Genomic DNA, 18,930 nt, shown 5'->3' with positions numbered 1-18,930 from the left:
GGACTAGGGGGCTTCACCCCCCCGCTCGCTTTGCTCGCTCCCCCCGCCCCATGCGACCTTGTGGGACCCTTATGACCCTTAAGGTCCGTATGACCCCTATGACCCTTAGGACCCGTAAGATCAAGAGTCCATATGATTCAAAGCCCGTACGACCTTTATGACCCCTATTGCTTGTTTGACCCTCATGGCCCGTATGACTCGTATGACCCTTATGATTTTTATAGACCGTATAACCCCTATGAACCTTATTGTCCATATAACCCTATGACCCTTGTGGTCCATATGACACTTGTGACTTTTACGGTCTTTGTGACCCTTATGGCGCTTGGAGCCCATATCACCTTTATGGTCCACATGACCCTTATGACCTTTATGTGCTGTATAACCCTTAGGACCCATATGACCCTTATGTTTCTTGGGGTCCATATGACCCTTATAACCCTTAGGACCCATATGAATTCCCTTATGTTGCACATGACCTTTGTGACCCTTAGAGCCTATATGACCTTTCTGACCCTTATGACGCCCGGAACCTTCATAACCCCTGAAAATTTTTCAGCGTTACAAGAATACTACTTTATGACCCTTGTAGTCTATATGACCCTTATGACCCTTAGGGTCCGTACGACCCTTATGACCTTCAGGGTCCATATAACCCTTATGACCTTTAGGTCCAGTATGACCCCTATGACCCTTATATTTCACATGACCCATATGACCCTTATATTTCACATGACCCTTATGACCCTCGGGACCCTCATGACCCCTGAAAAATTTTCAGCGTTAAACGAAAGCTACTTTTTTATTATATAGAGAGATATCCACGTATTTTTTACAGTTTGGCACAGCCCACACTATAGTGGTCTATATCTAATTCTGTAATTCTCATTAATTTTTGCTTGAATTTGAGTTCTGAAATTAACTTTCGAGTTCTTAAAATAAAGACCACCGGCGTTTTGGACTTAATGATTTTTCCTGTCCCAAATATAATCTACTCAAGTTGATAAAACCGTTGTTATTATAAGTGTATCGCCTTTATTCTGTTGAAGTTGAATGAACCTTCAGTTATTCCAGAATTTTATCCCGTTCGATTGTTCTTAGAAAACTGAAAGGTTCTTAATTTAAGAACCCAATGGTTTTTGTAATTTGGATAGGTGTAAGAATATCCAAGTATCTTTCACAGTTTGGTACTGACCACACTATAAATTCAACCATTTTCAATCATCGGCAATTAAAGTGCGTGAGAAAAATTTGAAAAAAAAAAGAATATTCAGCGTTATTAAAATTACATTTTGAACAGAATTATTATTTGTTTACACATTCATTGTTTATAAATAAATAATTGAAATTGTTCAAACTTCCGGAGATCTTATTAGTTTAGGCATGAAATCGATTTCTGGTAAAATTCTGAATATGGATAAATTTGTTACGATTCAGAATGAATGATTTTTTTCACACACCTGCACGGAAAGTTCGTACTTTGCACCCTGATGGGCGGGAGGAAAGTGAGTACTTCCCGCCCTCGGGTGGAAAGTACTCACTTTCCTCTCGCTCATCAAAGAGCAAAATACGAACTTTCCTTTGCAGGCGTGTTAAAAAATTGCATGTGCACCTCGGACGGGAAAACATGACTTTCAGCCCTTGATGCACAATATACTATTTTATGTAGCGCCGTGCAATAAGTCGAGTTTATCGCACGCTGCGCTTCGCGCAGTTTGCTCAAAACTCGACTTCTGCACGACTTGACATAAAATATTATAGAGCACTCGGTAATAAATTTCCTCGCCTTCGGCTCGGCCTGTAAACTACACATTCGTTGAAAACGAAATTTGTCCCCTTGTACTCTAATGTACTATTGTCACGGCTACGTCAAAAGTGTGACTTATCGGTGCGTTTGGCGTGCGATAAGTAGCCTATTATGACCTAGGGCTATAAGTAACTAAACAGTGCGATAAGTGACGTTTGGAGCAATCAGTCAGCGACACCAGCGCCACATGCAGTTGCCTGCAATAACCTCAAGTGGCCAGTTGACGTTTCCAGAGTACAAAATTTTTCTCTCCTGTTTAACGAATATTTAGAGTATAATGTCTATAGACATTATATTCTAGTTATTTACATTTTCTCTGAGGACATATTATTTCGTTTTAGATAAGGAATTTATCGATGTTTGAAATTCCAGAAAAACATGACGTCAAATTTCCCATTCATAAATGTTTCATGTGTGCGAAAAAGAATTATTGAAAAACCTAGTGCATATTAGTTGGAAAATTCTATTAGTTTTTCGGCGATTCTATTGAAGAATTCCGGTGCTTTTCTGCGCGTTTTGTTAACAGATAGATTGAGATGTTCAATCGAGAATATTTTATAGAAAAAATCAATAGATTTTGATCTTTCCATAAAGCTTATTCCATGGAGATATTTTCCTCAGGAATTCTTCGGCATAAATTTTCTAGCTTTTTTTTCCTGGATTTCTTTTCTATTCATTGCAAAGTTCAAGCAAAAAAACTTGGGAAATTTCAGCTCAGAGATTTATATAGAAACGGTCTCGGAGAATAAGTTATATAAAAAAAAAGAGCAAAATCTATTGATTATTCTCTACACAACATTTTCGATTGAACATTTATATTTAAAAACTGCACAGAAAAGCTGCCGAATTTTTCAATAGAATCGGCGAAAAACGGATAGAATTTCCTATAGAAATCCAATAGAATTGTCTAACGAATGCGCTAGATGTTTCTACTGAATTTTTTCATACGTGCCATTTTGTTGATAATTTCATTTTTATTTATATCGGGAAGACTGCTGTAAGCTGGGCCGTCTTTAATCGTCAATAACTCGAGGACGGCAGAGTGAAATTTTCCGATTTTTTCCCCACCGTGAAGGTATTTTTCGAGCTTCAAAATGAAACCTGATTTGTCTAAATCGTATCATTCGTTCAGGAGATATTGTCGATTGAAGACGGTCCATTTTATCCAACTCTCATCCAGAAATTTTTTTTCTTTGAAATAGTTTGGTTTTTCTTCAGTGGGGGGGGGGGGCGCTTTGACTCTAGCCTTGACAAAAAATAGTATGTGATATTCGGGTGATGAGTGGCAGGTTATGACTCATGTAATTGCTGCACTCGTACATAACCAGCCTCTTATCGCCCTTATATCACAATCTACTATTGGACGATGGTTTTTAATTTATTTATTAAAAAATTCAATCTCAAAAATTTAATTATTTAAATTATTTCTTCAATCTTCCTGCAAAACGTAAACATTCTATTTTTTTCAGATTTTTAAAATGTTTTTTAACGGTTCAATATCGAGTTCCAAATTCGGACTTGCAAAGTTTTAATAATAAAATCTTTGTAAAATGTCCAGAAACTTAGGGTCAAATGGGGCTCAAATGAAAGCTCTGATGTTCGACTATAAAAGTAGAAAAGCCTTTTACTAGAGAAAAAATGGCCAAAGTATTTGGATATCCTTAAACTTTGCAGGTCTGAATTTAAATCTCGATATTGAATCGTTATAAAACATTTTAAAAATCTGAAAAAAGATTAGAAAGTTTACTTTTGGAGGAAGATTGGTAAAATAATTGAAAAATTGCAAGTTTTAAAAATGAAGAGCATTTTTTATAAATAATTTATAAACAATCAATTTTCCATCTTAAAAATCATTTGTTCGGAATAGTAACAAATTTATTCATATTCATAATTTTACCAAAAGTCAATTGCATGCATAAAAAAATAAGTTTTCCGAAAGTTTCAATAATTTCTTTTATTCATGATGCTGAATATCTTTTTTTTTTTCAAATTTTTTTCATGCAATTTAATTCACTAGCGAAGCGGCAAAACGGTTTAAGTCGATGTTGATCATTCACCAGTTTTCCACGAATATCTTGAAATCTAAGAGAGATAGCAAAATTTTGGCCATGACTTTTGTGTAGCCCTCCATTCGCTCTACAAAAAAGGTCATTACGAAAATTTCGTTATCTCCCTTAGATACGAAGATATTTCTCGAAAACTCACTACTTCGCTACTGAATTGACAAATTTGATAATTGAAAATGTCTGAATCTATAGTGTGGCCTTTACTAAACTGTAAAAAATACTTGGATATCCTCAAAGTTTTTGAAAAGTTCCCCTGAAACTTTTCAAAAAAATCCGCGGATAGTTCATCAGCTCTCAGTCTTTCGCAACAGTTTATTTTGCAGTTCAATCACGAGATATTTCCGCGAAATAATCTATTCGACGTTCTTCGACTCATCTCTCTTCACTACACAACACAAAAGAATAAATCTCACCAGTAGGAACCATCCTCTGTAGCAACTCGACATTTTCCAACGACAGCACTTTCAGATCGAGAGCATTGACAGCCGTGATCACCTTCTCCACAGGCATCTCCATTTTCCTTCTCGAGATGGCAATATTTCTGAGCCTCGTATGCTCCAACAGACTCACATTCTCCGGCTTTTTAAATCTCTTTGATGGAAAACTCTGGAGTCCATCAATCTCACTGTTTCCATTCGCCACAATTCCCCCAATCCCAATCTTAAACCTCTCCTCAAAGTCCACGAAATCAATGTAATTATGCAATCTGTCATCATCTAATTCATTGAAAATGGTTCCTCGCACTTGATTCGGTTTTAATGCAACCCAGTTGAGTGTTGGTAGTTTGTACTTAGTCTGTACTTTGCGTTTAATCGTCATTGCCCCATCTGGAGCCTGCATCATACCAGCTGGTGGTGGTGGAATCGGTGCTGGAGGTGGCATTTTGTCTCCAGGGGCTAGTGGTGCCATCGGAGGAGGTGGTGGACAGGGCGGAGGAGGTGGAGGAGGGGGTGGTGCAGGTGCAGGAGGCGGTGGTAGGGAGACTTCTTGAGGTTGCGAAGGGGCCGAGGAGGAATTGCAAGTTTCAGAGGTGGGAGAGATCATTGGGGAGCCGTTGGAGATGCTCATGGTGCTACCCTTGGTTAAGGTACCTGTCAATGTTTCGAGCTCAATAATCTTAGACTCCAGGACACTCTGGCGACGCGCCGAGTCCTGGCGTTGACGTTTTAGGGCGGTGAGTTCTTCCTCGACGAGACGCTTGGCATCCAGAATGTCTGCGTATTCAACTTTTATGGCACCAAGCTCGGTCTCGAGCTCTGCGAGCTTCAAGAGAGACTCGCGCTCCAGTTCTGTCATTCTGTCGTGCGCCTAGAAGTTTTTGAAAGGGGTTGTTAGTTTGTTGACGGACAGGTGGAGTGATTTATTGGGGGCAGAGGTGGATTTAATATTTGAATTTTGATTGAGGAATAGAAAGCTGCTGTGACGTTGTACAACCGATTATTGTTTGTGGAAATTTGTTGAGCGTGAGAGAAATAGCAAAATTTGATCTTCTTTGAAATTTGGCTTCTTTGATCTGAAAATTTCACTAAAAGTTGTCAATAAAATGACAAGAAGTTTGGTGTCAATTAGAGTTTGTCTTTCGTTTGTGTTTTCCGAAATTTATACAACGTATCATGTATTATTTTTAGGAAAAAAATTGGAGTCAAGCAATTTTTGAGAGGAACCTCCATCAATAAGCAGTAATAATTCATTTCTATAAATAATCAATTTGCGACAATTTTTTATGAACGAAAAATGATGTTCTCCGACGAATAATTCTTCACAGGGTCTTCATTTTTATGTTTGATTTATCAATTATATTAATTTTGGGAGTATACTCTTACGACATTTGGTATTCATTAAGTATGTGAAAATGTGACGTCGTATTTTTTTCACAGTTTCAGCGGATTGAGAGCCCTTGAATTGGGTAACGCACTGAACAGCAAGGACAGCTTGTGACTTCATAAAAAAATTAATACCTCAGCCATCAGTGAATGTCATTAAATCAAATTTTAACACACATTTCTCAACAATATTTCCCACAACATATATTTTTTTCAAATTATACAGAGTGGAAATCACATAACTGCAAAGTTTTTTCTAATTATTTATTTAAAACATTGCAATACTATTTACTTTTTCCGAGAAATATATTTTTTAAATAACTAACAACCCTTTCTGAACAATAAAGCCCTTTTGAGTTTTCCACATAAAATGCCTTGTTATTGAGATATAAATGGTCAAAAGTTTGCAGATTCCTTACTCGGTTGAAATTGCGTGAAACGCCCCGTATACTACTTTAAGGATCGTCACTGTTTACAGTCATTTCCCAGTATTATTCGATAATTTCTATACCACTCAACTTTCCAGAGTTTAGCTCAGTTACACTCTGAGTGAAAAGGCTTGATTACACTTTATAAAACCGGATCGACTAATCTAATTTCACTTACATGTCCAAGTTCATCTTCCAATTCGGCAACTTTTTCCAACGCCGCAGTTTTCGTTTCACTGTCCTCCATGAGTGCAGCTACGTCAAATACATTATCCAGATAAGCGGAGATTTGAACCTGGAAAATTGACCATTAGTTCTCTTCCTCCTAAATTCATTTCTGGAAATCTTAAGACCCGGGTAAATTACCTTTCGAACGTTATCTCGATTGTTTTTTCATCTTCATAATGTAAAATATATCACAATTTCCATTAGATTTTGTATCACGCATGAATCCCTAAAAATTATGATTGTACAATCAAAAAAAGTAGAAAAAAAATTGAGCATTTTCAAAGAACTTTTTTAATAAAAATTAAGAAATAAGTCGGATAGAGAGGAAATAGTAAATGGATAATTCATCATGGTAACTAAGAATCCGACAGCCATTGACTACTGTGACAACCTAACAGCCATTAGATATATCAAATTGTTGATTTGCAATTTCCTCCCTATTAGGTTTATTTCCCAATATTATTCAAAAACGTTCTTTGAAAATATTCAGCTTTTTTTCAACTTTTTTTTGATTGTACAATCATCATTTTTGGAGACTCCAGGGCTATGTAAAGCTGAGTAGCAATTGAAAATCATTTCAGATTATCAAAATAAAAAAAAACAACCAAGATCACGTTCGAAAGACAATCCACCCGGGCCTTAACTCGAGTTTTCCGCAAATAATATCAAAATATTGGTATCCCCTCTGCATTTCGAAATTCTCTCCGGAAAAACTGGTCATGGTTAAATGAATTCCTCAATTTCTCACTATTTACCTGCAAATCTTCGCTCTCTGTATGCCTCAGCTTCTCCAAATACTCATCAAGCCCCAACTTTGTGAACTCGTACTGCAAATGTACCCTGAAGTTCATATCCTCGACGGAATGAACGACGATGTTAACAAACTGCATACAGGCAACCATAAATTCAATGTGAAAACTGTCGTATTGGGTAAAATACGCCATGAGTGTCTCGAATCTCTTTCGCTCCGTGCATATCTCTTTGAAATTGTCGAAGGCTGATAATATTATTTCGTGCCCGCCTTTCACAAGACAAATGGCAGCAAGTAATTCTAGGACTAGAGCTTTCGTTCTCAAACTCTTGTGAATTAAGGAAAGGGCAATGCAGTTTATTGCCTCACGATGTTGAATAACCATATTAAAACCGTACTGTAACGAATAAAAACAATCAATATTATTTTACGGTATATGTTGAAAAAAAAAAAAAAAATTCAAGCTGTTTATTTTTGTTTTGTTTGGGATGGGTTTGATTTTGCCAGAGGTTTTTTTTTTTAATTTTCTGAATTCAAAGGAAGATCTGATATTTCTTCCCAAATTGAAAATTATCGCATAAAGTATGACATCAATTAACAATTCAAGATAATATGTCCCTTTTCGTTGATTATTTTTTTGATAACTCTTATCAGAAAATATTGGTGAGACATTCTTGTATAAAATTTACTCATAAATAAATCGATGAAACTGAAGTGCATTTTGAACTGTTTTTTTGGCTGAATTAATTTTATTAAAAATGTGAATGAGGGAATTGAGATCTGTGGGAGGATGAGTTTTTATTTTCACTACCTTATTATTCATGATAGCTCGCATACATAAAATGCAAACATGAATATCGTCCTTCGCTTCGCCCATGTTAAGTCGTGCAACATGTCTCGACCGTCTTTTTACACCGGGACTGTCTTTCAGATCGTGAAGGGGAGGCCTGAGGCAACCGTTGTTTGTTGATGTATTTTCTACAACTCCACCTGAAATAAACATTGACCGAATTAATGTTAAAATGGAAATAGGAAATAAAAAATAATCTCAAAGGATGTTGATCAATCAAATTAATTAGGAAGATAACGATAATTTATCCGATTCAGAGTTCGTGGCGATTTATTTACATGCATCAGTGCATTTTCAATTGAATTAATTGATGTTGTTTTTTCCCACGAGAATTGTCTCATATGAATTTGGACGGATTTTTCTCTGTACGAACAGCCGATCAAAAGTTACGAAAAATTACTTGTTTGAATTTTCTCTTCAGACTCTGTTCTTGACTCCATCAGCCTCTGCTCGTGTCTCATCATCAAAAGTCTAAAACTGAGATAATCAATCAGAGCATCCAGTCCCTGGTTTTCCTCGTCCAGAAATTCTCTCACCCACCTTCAGAAATCCCAAAATAAACAATAAATTATAGGGGTAAATATTTACAGACGTGTTAGAATTTCAAATTCAATGAAAATAATGAACCCTTACTCTATGTGATTCGTCCGTAGCGAAATCTCCAGATCCCTCAGGACTTGCGTTGACGTCGACTCCCCGACCATTTTTCGCTTCTGGAAATATGTGAGGAAGCGATACGCCTTTTTTAAATTTTGAGATAATAATTCTTTAGTCTTTAAAAAGGTAAAAACGCAAAACTAAAGATAACGGTTCGTGTTTGTGCAACTAAAAAACTTTTGAGGAAACTTCAGTGATAAAGTGATGAACGAACACCGATTGTACACTGAAAAAAAAAATTTCTAAGAAATAGAAATTCTATGATTGATCCAAATCGTTCATCGATTGAATAGTCGCAAAAGAAAATGCTATTGTAAGAAACAAATATCGATTTAATTTTAATGTTTTCGATTGAAAAAGAATGAGATCAGTTGTCTAAACTTTTTTTTTGTTGCTATCTACTTTTCAGTACATACAAAGCAATGTCTGTATTATCAGATATCTTCTTCGAATAAAGCATATAATTATCCAATTTATCAGCGTCACGATATCCCGCAAAAGAATATCTGTTCGATTGAAAGCAGAATTCATAGATGCAATAAAATATTCATTTGGCCTATGAGGAACATATTGTTGGATACTCATTGATGCGAGACTTTCGCGAAGCGCAGTTTCTTGTTTACGACAAACGCAATTCTTCATCATTTGAACTGATTATTTTTCCATTGCAATTGTGAAAAAAAAATTATTTGCGCCAAATCCGAAGCGTTTGAACTAAACCAAAATTGAATTGTATGAAATCGATTTTGTCGCAAAAACAAGTATTTTCTAAATTCGATAGAATAAACAAAATATACTATACTATAACAAAATCGATTTCATACAATCCAATTTTGGTTTAGTTCAAATCGATATTTGTGTCTTACAATAGCATTTTCTTTTGCGACTATTCAATCGATGAACGATTTGGATCAATCATAGAATTTCTATTTCTTAGAAATTTTTTTTCTCAGTGTACTGATTATTTTATGAATATCTGCAGTGTTGCTTTATCCATTAGTGATCCAGCCTTTTAGAATTCGATTCCTTTAGAGATTAGGGGAAACCCACTGCCAGTGCCTTTAGTAACGTCCTTTTCGAATATTTGTTGATTGCGCAGAGAAAGCAAATTATGTCTTCTTAGCATGTGATCATATCACATCAATAAGCTAAATACACTGACAAAAAAAATTTATCAAGAAAAGTTTATTTGAACCAATTATCATTTGGTTGTCAATTTTCAAATGAACATGACTTCATAAAGAATACCAGTTATCTCTCCTTGAGATACATTTGATTGGTAGAAATCGAACTTCTCCAGAATTTAAGTGCCTTTTCTTTATCGTAATAATGAGAGTATTTAATTTCTTTCTAGCCAAATGTTTGCGAACTGCAGAAATTGGTTGGTTTACTCAAAAATCAAAATTATTCTCATGACTAAATACGCTGTTATAAAAGTAAATCATACGCTGTTGAAAGTAAATCATAATTGAGGTGGGCATTTTGTATGTTGCATCAGGATGAATATTGTTACGCGGAAAAAGCTTTGAGATTGGAGTAAGATGTCGTTGAGTTGAAAGAAGTTTAATTTCTTGACTAAAAAAATCGCATTTGTTTACAATAACAGAATCATAGATTACGGCAATTCTACACAAACTTGGATATCATAAATTTCGTTAAATGTGATGTATGGAAAACTCAATTTGAACATCGGCTTTATTCGAGAAAACAATATTCAATTTATTCCTCAATATATCCATCTCCTAGGTACGAATTTTTGATCCACTCATGGAAGTCAAAAATTTCTCGACTGTAGATTATATTAGGTTAAAAAAAATAGAATTCCTTCATTTTTGTGGTGAATAAATGTATCTCAAGAGCAAATAATTGATATTCACCGTAAGATCTTATTTATTTGAAATTGGTTGAAGTACATAATACTTGTTCGAAGGAAGAAACATCTCAAAAACAATTTTTTCTATCAGTGTAGAAACAGCAAATTATGTCTTCTTAGCCTGTGTTCATATCATATCAATAAGCCAAATAGGGTGAGGAATTGAAGTTTTCTTTTCATTCATGGAACAACGTTTTTTTGTTATATGAAGATCAATGATTGTGATAATGTTGGAGTATGTGAGACTTGAGATGACTGACTGACTATTAGGATCTTGTAAATAACCGAACTCTGCCATTGTAATTACTATAATGAGTTAAGAAAAGGAGAAATCACAACACAGAATTAGAATTCATTAATCAATAAGAAATTGAATAACTATAGCTAGATAATTGAATAACGGGCGAATCTTTACGCTCATGAACTTTACACATGCCGTGCAGAAAACAATCGCTTTACGCACATCAAACCGTTTCGAAAAGTGTACTTTTGAGGCAGGCATCACAATAGTACATTTCGTCATTAGGCCGAAAAAAACTTTTCTGGCGAATATGAGGTTTGCAGCACGAGCCGAAGGTGAGGGCTGCAATCATATTTGTCAGAAAAGTTTTTTTTTGTCGTATGACGAACAATAGTTTTTGTCATGACGGCCGTGGTAGAGATTCACGGACGCGGAGTGTCCGTGAAATGCTGCCTTACGGCCGGAATGACGAAAAAATTTTTACCGCATCATCCGTATGAAATTTCTGGACTTGTCTTCTGTTCTTCATCACTTCACTACTGGCTATCAAAGATTTGAAAACGTTGTACTCACTCGATGACTTCTGGAGGCTTTAGGGTCTAGATACGTCCGCAATTTCGCGAGGTAGTGGGAGGGAGGGTCCTTTGCTTGCACTCGTTCCTGAAACAAAGACATATCGATAATCGAATGAAAATTGCAACGATAATGAGACAAATGCGTAAATAACGTCGTAGAAAATATCCCACATTGTCACACTTTGGAATGCGCACGTACAGTGAGACGAGATGTGTGCGCCGGACGAAGAAAACAATCGGTCCTTTTTGTTATTTCTTCTGGTTATCATAAACGGTGATGGCAGTAGAAGAGCACTTGAAACGAAAAAAATTGATGCTTGTTCGGCCCGTTAAACTCGTAGTACAGGGGAAAGGGTATAACTCGAGAACAGCGGAGTGGAAGTTCCCGATTTTGAAATATCTTGACGGTATTTTTTAAACCTACATGGAGAGAATAAAATAATAAAAATTACCATGGCCACACACGAAGAAAAAAATTCTCTAATATCTGAATCATATTTACTTGAGACAAGTAATTGTTCTTTGATCGCTTAATTCTCCCAGACATCTCAACTCACATCGCCCGAGAAAGGTCTCATATTTTAAAATAGGCTTGTACTCAAGTATAATTTTGTCGCAAATGAACTCGCTCAAATCGCGTAGAAGAATGGTCAATCTTCAAGTATTTATTGTTTTCACAATTTTTTTATATGCACTTCTAATGTTTCGATATGTAATGTATTCATTATGTAATGCGGAACGATACTGATAAATGAGAAGTTATTGGAGTTCCGTAAAGCGAAAATATTCGGAGATGTAAGGCATTGAAAATAATTTACTTCTCAGTGTAGAAGGTAATACTACGACGGCATAATGAAAGGATTTTCAATTGACCCTACATAGGTATCCTTACTATGTCACTTAGTATAAGCAGTTTATGGAATGTTTTCCTAATTATTGAAATAATATTAAAATCCGTCTCGAGTTGGTAAACCTGTCGAGTGTTTTCTCTCTCTCAGTTCCATGGTCCAACCCATACCTTTCCCATGATGCTTACTGACATTTGAGTTAAGCGCCTGCGCGTGAAGGTGTAATTGCCCCGAAACTCATAATTTTTGGAATGATTTGTTCAAATAAATTTCTTATGAAATCTGAAAAAAAACTGAAACTTATACGTGTTTTCAAGAAAGATTTGATTTATCACTCGCTACTTTTTCCTTAATATTTTTTTGGGTGCTATGGAAATTTCCCTCATTCACGGAGAGAAATATTCAGTAAAAATTACAGAACTCACAATTCGCTCACCGATTACGGAATCGACTCAGAAAATTTCAGTGACGGTATCGTAATTTTTCACAGGAGAGTCAAATAAAAATTACGGAACGCTCTGGAAAAATTCCGTGATAGTTCCGTAAAATTTCCTACAATCACATTTCGCTCCGGAATTACGGAAAAGATACGTCATTTTTATTGAATATTTATTTCCGTGTTGAGAGTAGGGTAGCCTTGGAGGTTATTGCTGGAGGGGTTACAAAAACATCAAAATTTCATTATTTTTGTTCTTGAGACTGAGATCTGAAAAAAATGTGCAAAAATTCTCAATGATACAGCATACTCAGACATTTCTCCCATGAATTTTCCAATTTTTTTCATTATTTTGTCTTTTTACACGAAGCATCTTAACTAGTTTTGAAGATATGGTTCGAAAGATATTGAAAATCCGTTTTCTTCTACTGAATGTAAGATTTTTTTGCTATGTTTCTTTGTTCATCGAATTGGCAGTAACAATTGCATTAGATAATTACTTTACTAAGCAGGAAGTCATCTATGCCATCCAACAAAGAGTTTATTGAAGTACGATGATCGCTTATTATTCTTCAGAAAAACTTAGCTTCAAACAAATTACTCACAATGAAGAAACCGTTCATTCAACTATGATCAACATATGTGCCAACAATAACGACGGATGAATCGTCATCAATAATCATCGAATGGTTGGAATGGGTCAAAGGATCGATCGAATTACACATGAGTCACTTTTATCTCAGATATATTATTGTTCATGAACTAATACATCAATCAACTCATTCAAAATTCATGTACGAAAAAGGAATCAATAGAATGGAATCCTATTATTTCCTGTCGATAATTATATTCCTTCGTAAACAAATGCATAGAGGAAGAATGACAGACTGACATTTTCTTACGCGTAGGATTTTCTTCAAAGGTCAATCGAGAACGTCGCAGGGACTCTCAGTTCTTTCCGTTTACATACTTCCAATTGGTTTTTTTCTCAAATAATATGACTACATGAACATACGGAGGATTAGTCCGGCTTCCCACTCATCCATAAAGGAGAAAAGAAAACAAAAATTGTGTGGGCCGTATGCATATAATTCGTTGGGTTCTTGGAATCAACTTATTTCGAGAAAAGGGTAGGGAAGACATAAGAAACCGTCTAACACTTCCTTTTTTTTAATCTTCGATTCAAGGAGTCTATTCTACACATTTGGCTTCTGAGAATAACATGAATCATCGTCCATTGAATTAATACACTATGTATGGCCTTAAGTGTATTAAAATGAGGATTTTTATATCCCCTAATGACCTAGGATCGTTAAAATTCTATAATTGATAGATACAGAGGCGGAGCTCATCGAATTATCCCATGAGGAAGCGACATTCAGGATGTACAAATTGATACATTCACATGGTTGAGCTTTGGACATGTTTTATTAATACTATTTGCATGCATCTATTTATATAAAGTGGAAGTTTTAGGTTCCGAATGCATAATGGAATGAAATAAATTAAATTAAATAATGGAATTAAGTTCTTTTTTGATTGGGTTCTGCCACAATTTTTTCTACTTTTGGATATGAAAATTGCATAAAAACTATTAGACATATCTAGACGTATCGTCGAGGATGTAAGTGCCGAAAGAGGTCCAATAATCGGATACTGCCTCCATAAAAAATTACGATTTCTACCTATTAATCGTACACTGACGTTTCCAATGCGGCTTGATTAAGAATGACTTAATTTTCAATAGATCTGAAATTGAATGGTCGTAAACCACTTTTTTTACCTCCAAATGTATTTTGAATTCTTTTTTAATGCCAATGAGAAACCGTACAGAGGCGATGGCAGCTGCAGGATAAAAAAAGGGAGAAAATAAGTTCGGGGGAGGCTGCGGTTCAGCAGAATCTTCTTGAGACCCCCCCCCCCCTAACTCCTTGTAATATACGAGAAATAATTTGGTTCGAGCAGATGATGGAGAGGGATTTTACGTCTCAAGTGGAAATTAATGGAGATACGAATTGTCTGGAGTTTCAAATAATTCTGATTCAATCGCAATTCATTGCATTCATCAGAATGAAAATTTTATTAACAGGAAATATTTCTTTATCCTTCGGCACAAATTGAAAGAAGATTTGAACTGTTTTCATTTTTACAGTTTCTTCCAAGAATAGAATGGCGATATTTCATTATTTTTGTCATTTTTTTGCTTCATAGTTACTGTCAAATAATGTGTAACTTAAAAGTTAACCAATCCAAAGGGATCTTTTTTCTTCAAAATAAGACGATAAATTGAAAAATTCATTTCCGAATGTTTCGATGACCTTGAATGACGCCACACCTCCGGTCTACGAACGTCATCTGTCATTGATCACTGATCATCAACGATGATTAACCTCACTTTATTATCAACACTGAACAAGAGAACAGAGACAATACAAGAGAATCTCATCCTGTTAGAAAACTTTTTTCTCTCAGTCAGAGAACGAAATTATTTATCAGGTTTCACGATTTTTAAAATTGACAAGAGAATGTTTTCTTGTATCAAGTAAACCTTCTTTGTCAAAAGTAGTTTTTTCTTTCAGTGTTTACCAGCAATAGCGCCTCGTAGTGAGTTAACTACGAACTGCAGGAAGATGTGACGTTAGTGTCTCCTTGTCACGCGAGTTTCCTGCGCGGAGATTCATCGCCGTTATTTAGACTCAAACGTTGCCGAATTCACTCTATACTGCCCGGGTGCGTTTAGCGAGTTTCCGGCAACGTCGCGCAACGGGCAATTTCATTTAACGTGGGAAGAAATTATTCGTCTGTTCGAAATAATTTATTTTCTTGAAAAGTTCCGCATATAAATCATTTTAGAAATTACTATAATATGACCAATTCAATTTTTTTCTGATTTTTCCGCTCAGTCAGTCAATGGTAAAAAAATAAAAATATTCTGCGGCATTTCCCTCATATGGCGACCAACTAGGGTCAAATAAACGAAATGATAAAATTGTGGATTTTGTCATGGATTTATCTCCTCGAAGGCTAAATACATTTCAAAAATTTTGTAATGAAAACAAAATGCATGGAACATCCCTATTGAAAAACCATCTCAATCCTTCCTTCCTAAAATTGAAAAATCATTTTCTCTACTTGTAACGAACTGATTATGGCCGAAAACAATCATCGATATTACTACGAAAACGCTTGAAATAATCGATTTATTGATGAAAAATAATTTTTATTGACGTTTTTCTTCTATTTGTGGTTTAGCCATTTCAGAATTTTCTTCATAACATAGTTTAAGGTCTGCCGTTAGATTGGTCGAGGCTCACCCTGAGATATAATTTAAAGATTTCATATTATGGGTATGGGGTTACTGTAATTGGTCAATGTTCGATTTACCCAATCAATTCAGTGACTTTCGCTTCTCGTCCTCTTTGACTTCACATGGTAGTATGAAAAGTACCGTTAAAGGCTTTATTAAAGTTACGTGACTCACTGCTAGCAACTAGTAATGATTTGTTCATAATTTAACTGCACTCTAATTATTATTTTTCTACCAGAAGAGAATTTAGCTCTTTGTTTTTCATGTATTTGCGGCTAACGAAAATAAACTTCAAAATACCAATATGATTCTGTGGTGTCCGAAATTCAATCTGGGATGCAATCCAAGTTTCGATCGTTATGGACCCAATGGTGAGGGGAGCATGTGCGTAACATGAGACGGATGTAATGCAAGCCGTGCTATTACACAAGGAAAAGAAATGAGAAAAGAAGTGGAGGAGCAGTGCCGAAAAAATTCACGAATATGGAGAGTTAATGTAAAGTTGATATGCATCTGTAACTTTGCAGAAGGTGTTGAGGAAAAAACTAACACTGTACTGCATTGCATATTTAACGATGGCATTTCTAAAATGAATGAGTATAGTAATTATTGCTAATAAATTAGTAATTTGCTTCCGAACGGGTTTTCTTTTTTCAAATTCTTAGTTCACTATTCTCTTCTCCTATTTTTCATGTCATAGTACGTTGCAATTGACTACCATCATTCGTTCTGTCAGGTTATTTTACATTCAGACCCTCTCAAGACTCGAATTCGTTTTTAGTCCGGGTTTAATGAAGGTTCGATCAAGGTTTAATCAGTGTATAGCCGGGATTTAATCAGGGTTTATTCAGTATTCAGTCAAAGTTTAACCCAGGTTCTGTCAGGTTCTGTCCGAAGTCGGAACCGTGAATCAATATGAATAAATATTAAACATAATAGACTGGTATCTGAATTTAATAGAGAGCGAGAGAGAGATTTTGATATAAAAAGTTTATGACAATATTGTGTAAGTTGACAAGCAATGATGGTGTATTCACCATTTTTCAACTTGATTACGAAGGCATTGAAATATACTTTTCAAGTCCTGATTTTATGGCAATTACTGATGATTCTTCTAATAATCGTGAAAACCCGATTTTCTCTTTCAAATCGCATAAACAATGTGCTATCATTCAACAACAAATTGTGCGACGTGAGAAAAATTTGAAAAGAATCATGAATATTCAGCCTCATTCAAATTAAATTTTGCACAAAATTATTATTTTTTTAAACATTGTTTATAAATAAATAATTCAAATTGTTCAAACTTTTGGAAACCTTATTTTTTTAGGCACGAAATCGATTATTGGTAACATTTTGAATATGAATAAATTTGTTACGATTCCGGACAAATGATTTTTATGGTGGAAACTTGATTGTTTATAAATTATTTATTCTTATTCATTATGGTGGCTTCCGGATGGATGCGGCGTCTAGATTCAGCTTTTTGCCGACGCCGGCAATATTATTATGAATAATAATATTGGCTGCGAAAGCCGCGAAAGCCTCAAAACTCAATTATTTATTCTTTTTAAAGATTGAAAAGACATACCAAATGAAAAAAATTGAAGTGCTCGGGATTTGACTCGGGTGGGTATCGAAGCCCACGACCTTTCACTATCCGGGCGGGAGGTTTTGAGAAAACCTAATTTGAATAAATTATCTATAGAAAATGCCTGTAATTTTTAAAATTGCAATTTTTCAGTTATTTCATCAATTTTTCTCAAAAAGTAAACTTTCCAACTTTTTTTCTGATTTTTAAATGTTTTCGAAAGGTTCAATATCAAGATTCAAATTCGGACCTGTAAAATTTAAATAGGAACATCATGGTAAAATGTCCGGAAATATAGGGTCAAATGGAGCTATAAAAGTGAAAAGCGTTTCACTGAAGAAAAAATACCAAAGTACGTGGATATCCTTAAGAATATGTTGAAAACAGACAGTTTTTTGAATAAAGAACCCTGAGGTTAGGTTGCACGTTTTGAACAAAAAAAATCTTTAAAAACCCAGTTTTTCAACACGAATTGCTGTCACATTTCTTCAGATAGGTTGAAAATTATTTTCAACGCAGGGATAATTACATTCTTATTTTCTTCTTACTGCAAGATTTTACATTTGTTTTTAACCGTATAGTGAAAAAATTCACATGAGTGGCAATTAAACAATGTGTACAATATTGGTTCGAGTGTGAGATGTGTTGATTTTAAACATAACGTGTGTTACATCGAAATACTTTAGAGTAACTTCAATTGTCCCAGAAAATCTATTTCGCAGAAATTGACTTTTCCGAATGAAAATGACGACTGTTGATGATCAGGGATGAGGGAAGATCAAGATAACTCATTCAGCATTTGAAAACTTTTCCCATAAAAAAATGTTTGTGTAATTCCGTGCGTAATGGGGCAAAGTGAGTCGTCATATAGAGTTATTCAGTGGAAATTCACCTGGCTTACTCGTGTTATGACTCGTTTCGCCTCAGCTCTTCTAATTTTTTCCAATTCATTCAATTGTATTTACTGACATTCTTAAAATCGGTAGATTTTTAAAACAACTAAATTATGCAGAGTAATTCAGCAAAAATTTTATAGTGCGAACTCCTCTTCCATTCGTTCCGCCCAGAGACTCGGCGATTCAACGCACCACTTTCTCCCGTTCAATTACGTGCTGCGCGTTACCTCTCTCATACGCCCCGGAACATGTATATATCCGCTATAAAGTCTTATCGATCGTATCCAACCGTGTAAATAAATTTTTGCACTCTCTTTCGTACTCAAAAAACAACAATGTACAGGGATGTTTTTCTTGATTAATCCCTACACGTGTTTTTGATTTAATGGTTTGAGCGTTTCGTCGCCAAAGGGCATTGACAGGCACCCGCATCTGTCGGCGAAAAACGGGGAAGGATAAAAGACAAGAATAAAGGGCAGAGGACAAAGGCTGCACATACTGGCGAAAAATAATAAGAGCCGAGGAAAGGGGAGATGATTTGATGGGAGATTTG

General features: G+C 35.3%; 1 protein-coding gene across 2 annotated transcripts in view; it reads right to left on the bottom strand.

Moving 5' to 3' along the window:
- Nucleotides 1-18,930, bottom strand: part of LOC107041976 (formin-like protein) — a 101,173-nt gene that overhangs the window by 7,279 nt on the left and 74,964 nt on the right. The window contains exons 3-9 of one of the 2 annotated variants that reach the window (XM_015262814.2): nucleotides 11,298-11,384; nucleotides 8,587-8,693; nucleotides 8,354-8,493; nucleotides 7,915-8,093; nucleotides 7,108-7,500; nucleotides 6,303-6,419; nucleotides 4,287-5,181 (exon numbers count right to left, since the gene is read on the bottom strand). In XM_015262814.2, coding sequence (XP_015118300.1) covers nucleotides 4,287-5,181; nucleotides 6,303-6,419; nucleotides 7,108-7,500; nucleotides 7,915-8,093; nucleotides 8,354-8,493; nucleotides 8,587-8,693; nucleotides 11,298-11,384 — 1,918 coding nt within the window. The remainder of the gene's footprint in view (nucleotides 1-4,286; nucleotides 5,182-6,302; nucleotides 6,420-7,107; nucleotides 7,501-7,914; nucleotides 8,094-8,353; nucleotides 8,494-8,586; nucleotides 8,694-11,297; nucleotides 11,385-18,930) is intronic. The other variant, XM_015262816.2, reaches the window with a different exon arrangement.

Source organism: Diachasma alloeum, unplaced genomic scaffold (genome assembly GCF_001412515.2).
Source record: "Diachasma alloeum isolate Michigan unplaced genomic scaffold, Dall2.0 Dall_scaffold_00396, whole genome shotgun sequence".
In the NCBI taxonomy this organism is placed as follows: Eukaryota; Metazoa; Arthropoda; class Insecta; order Hymenoptera; family Braconidae; genus Diachasma; species Diachasma alloeum.
The sequence above is the reverse complement of the archived record's forward strand: the minus strand, read 5'-3'. Positions and strand labels throughout refer to the sequence as shown.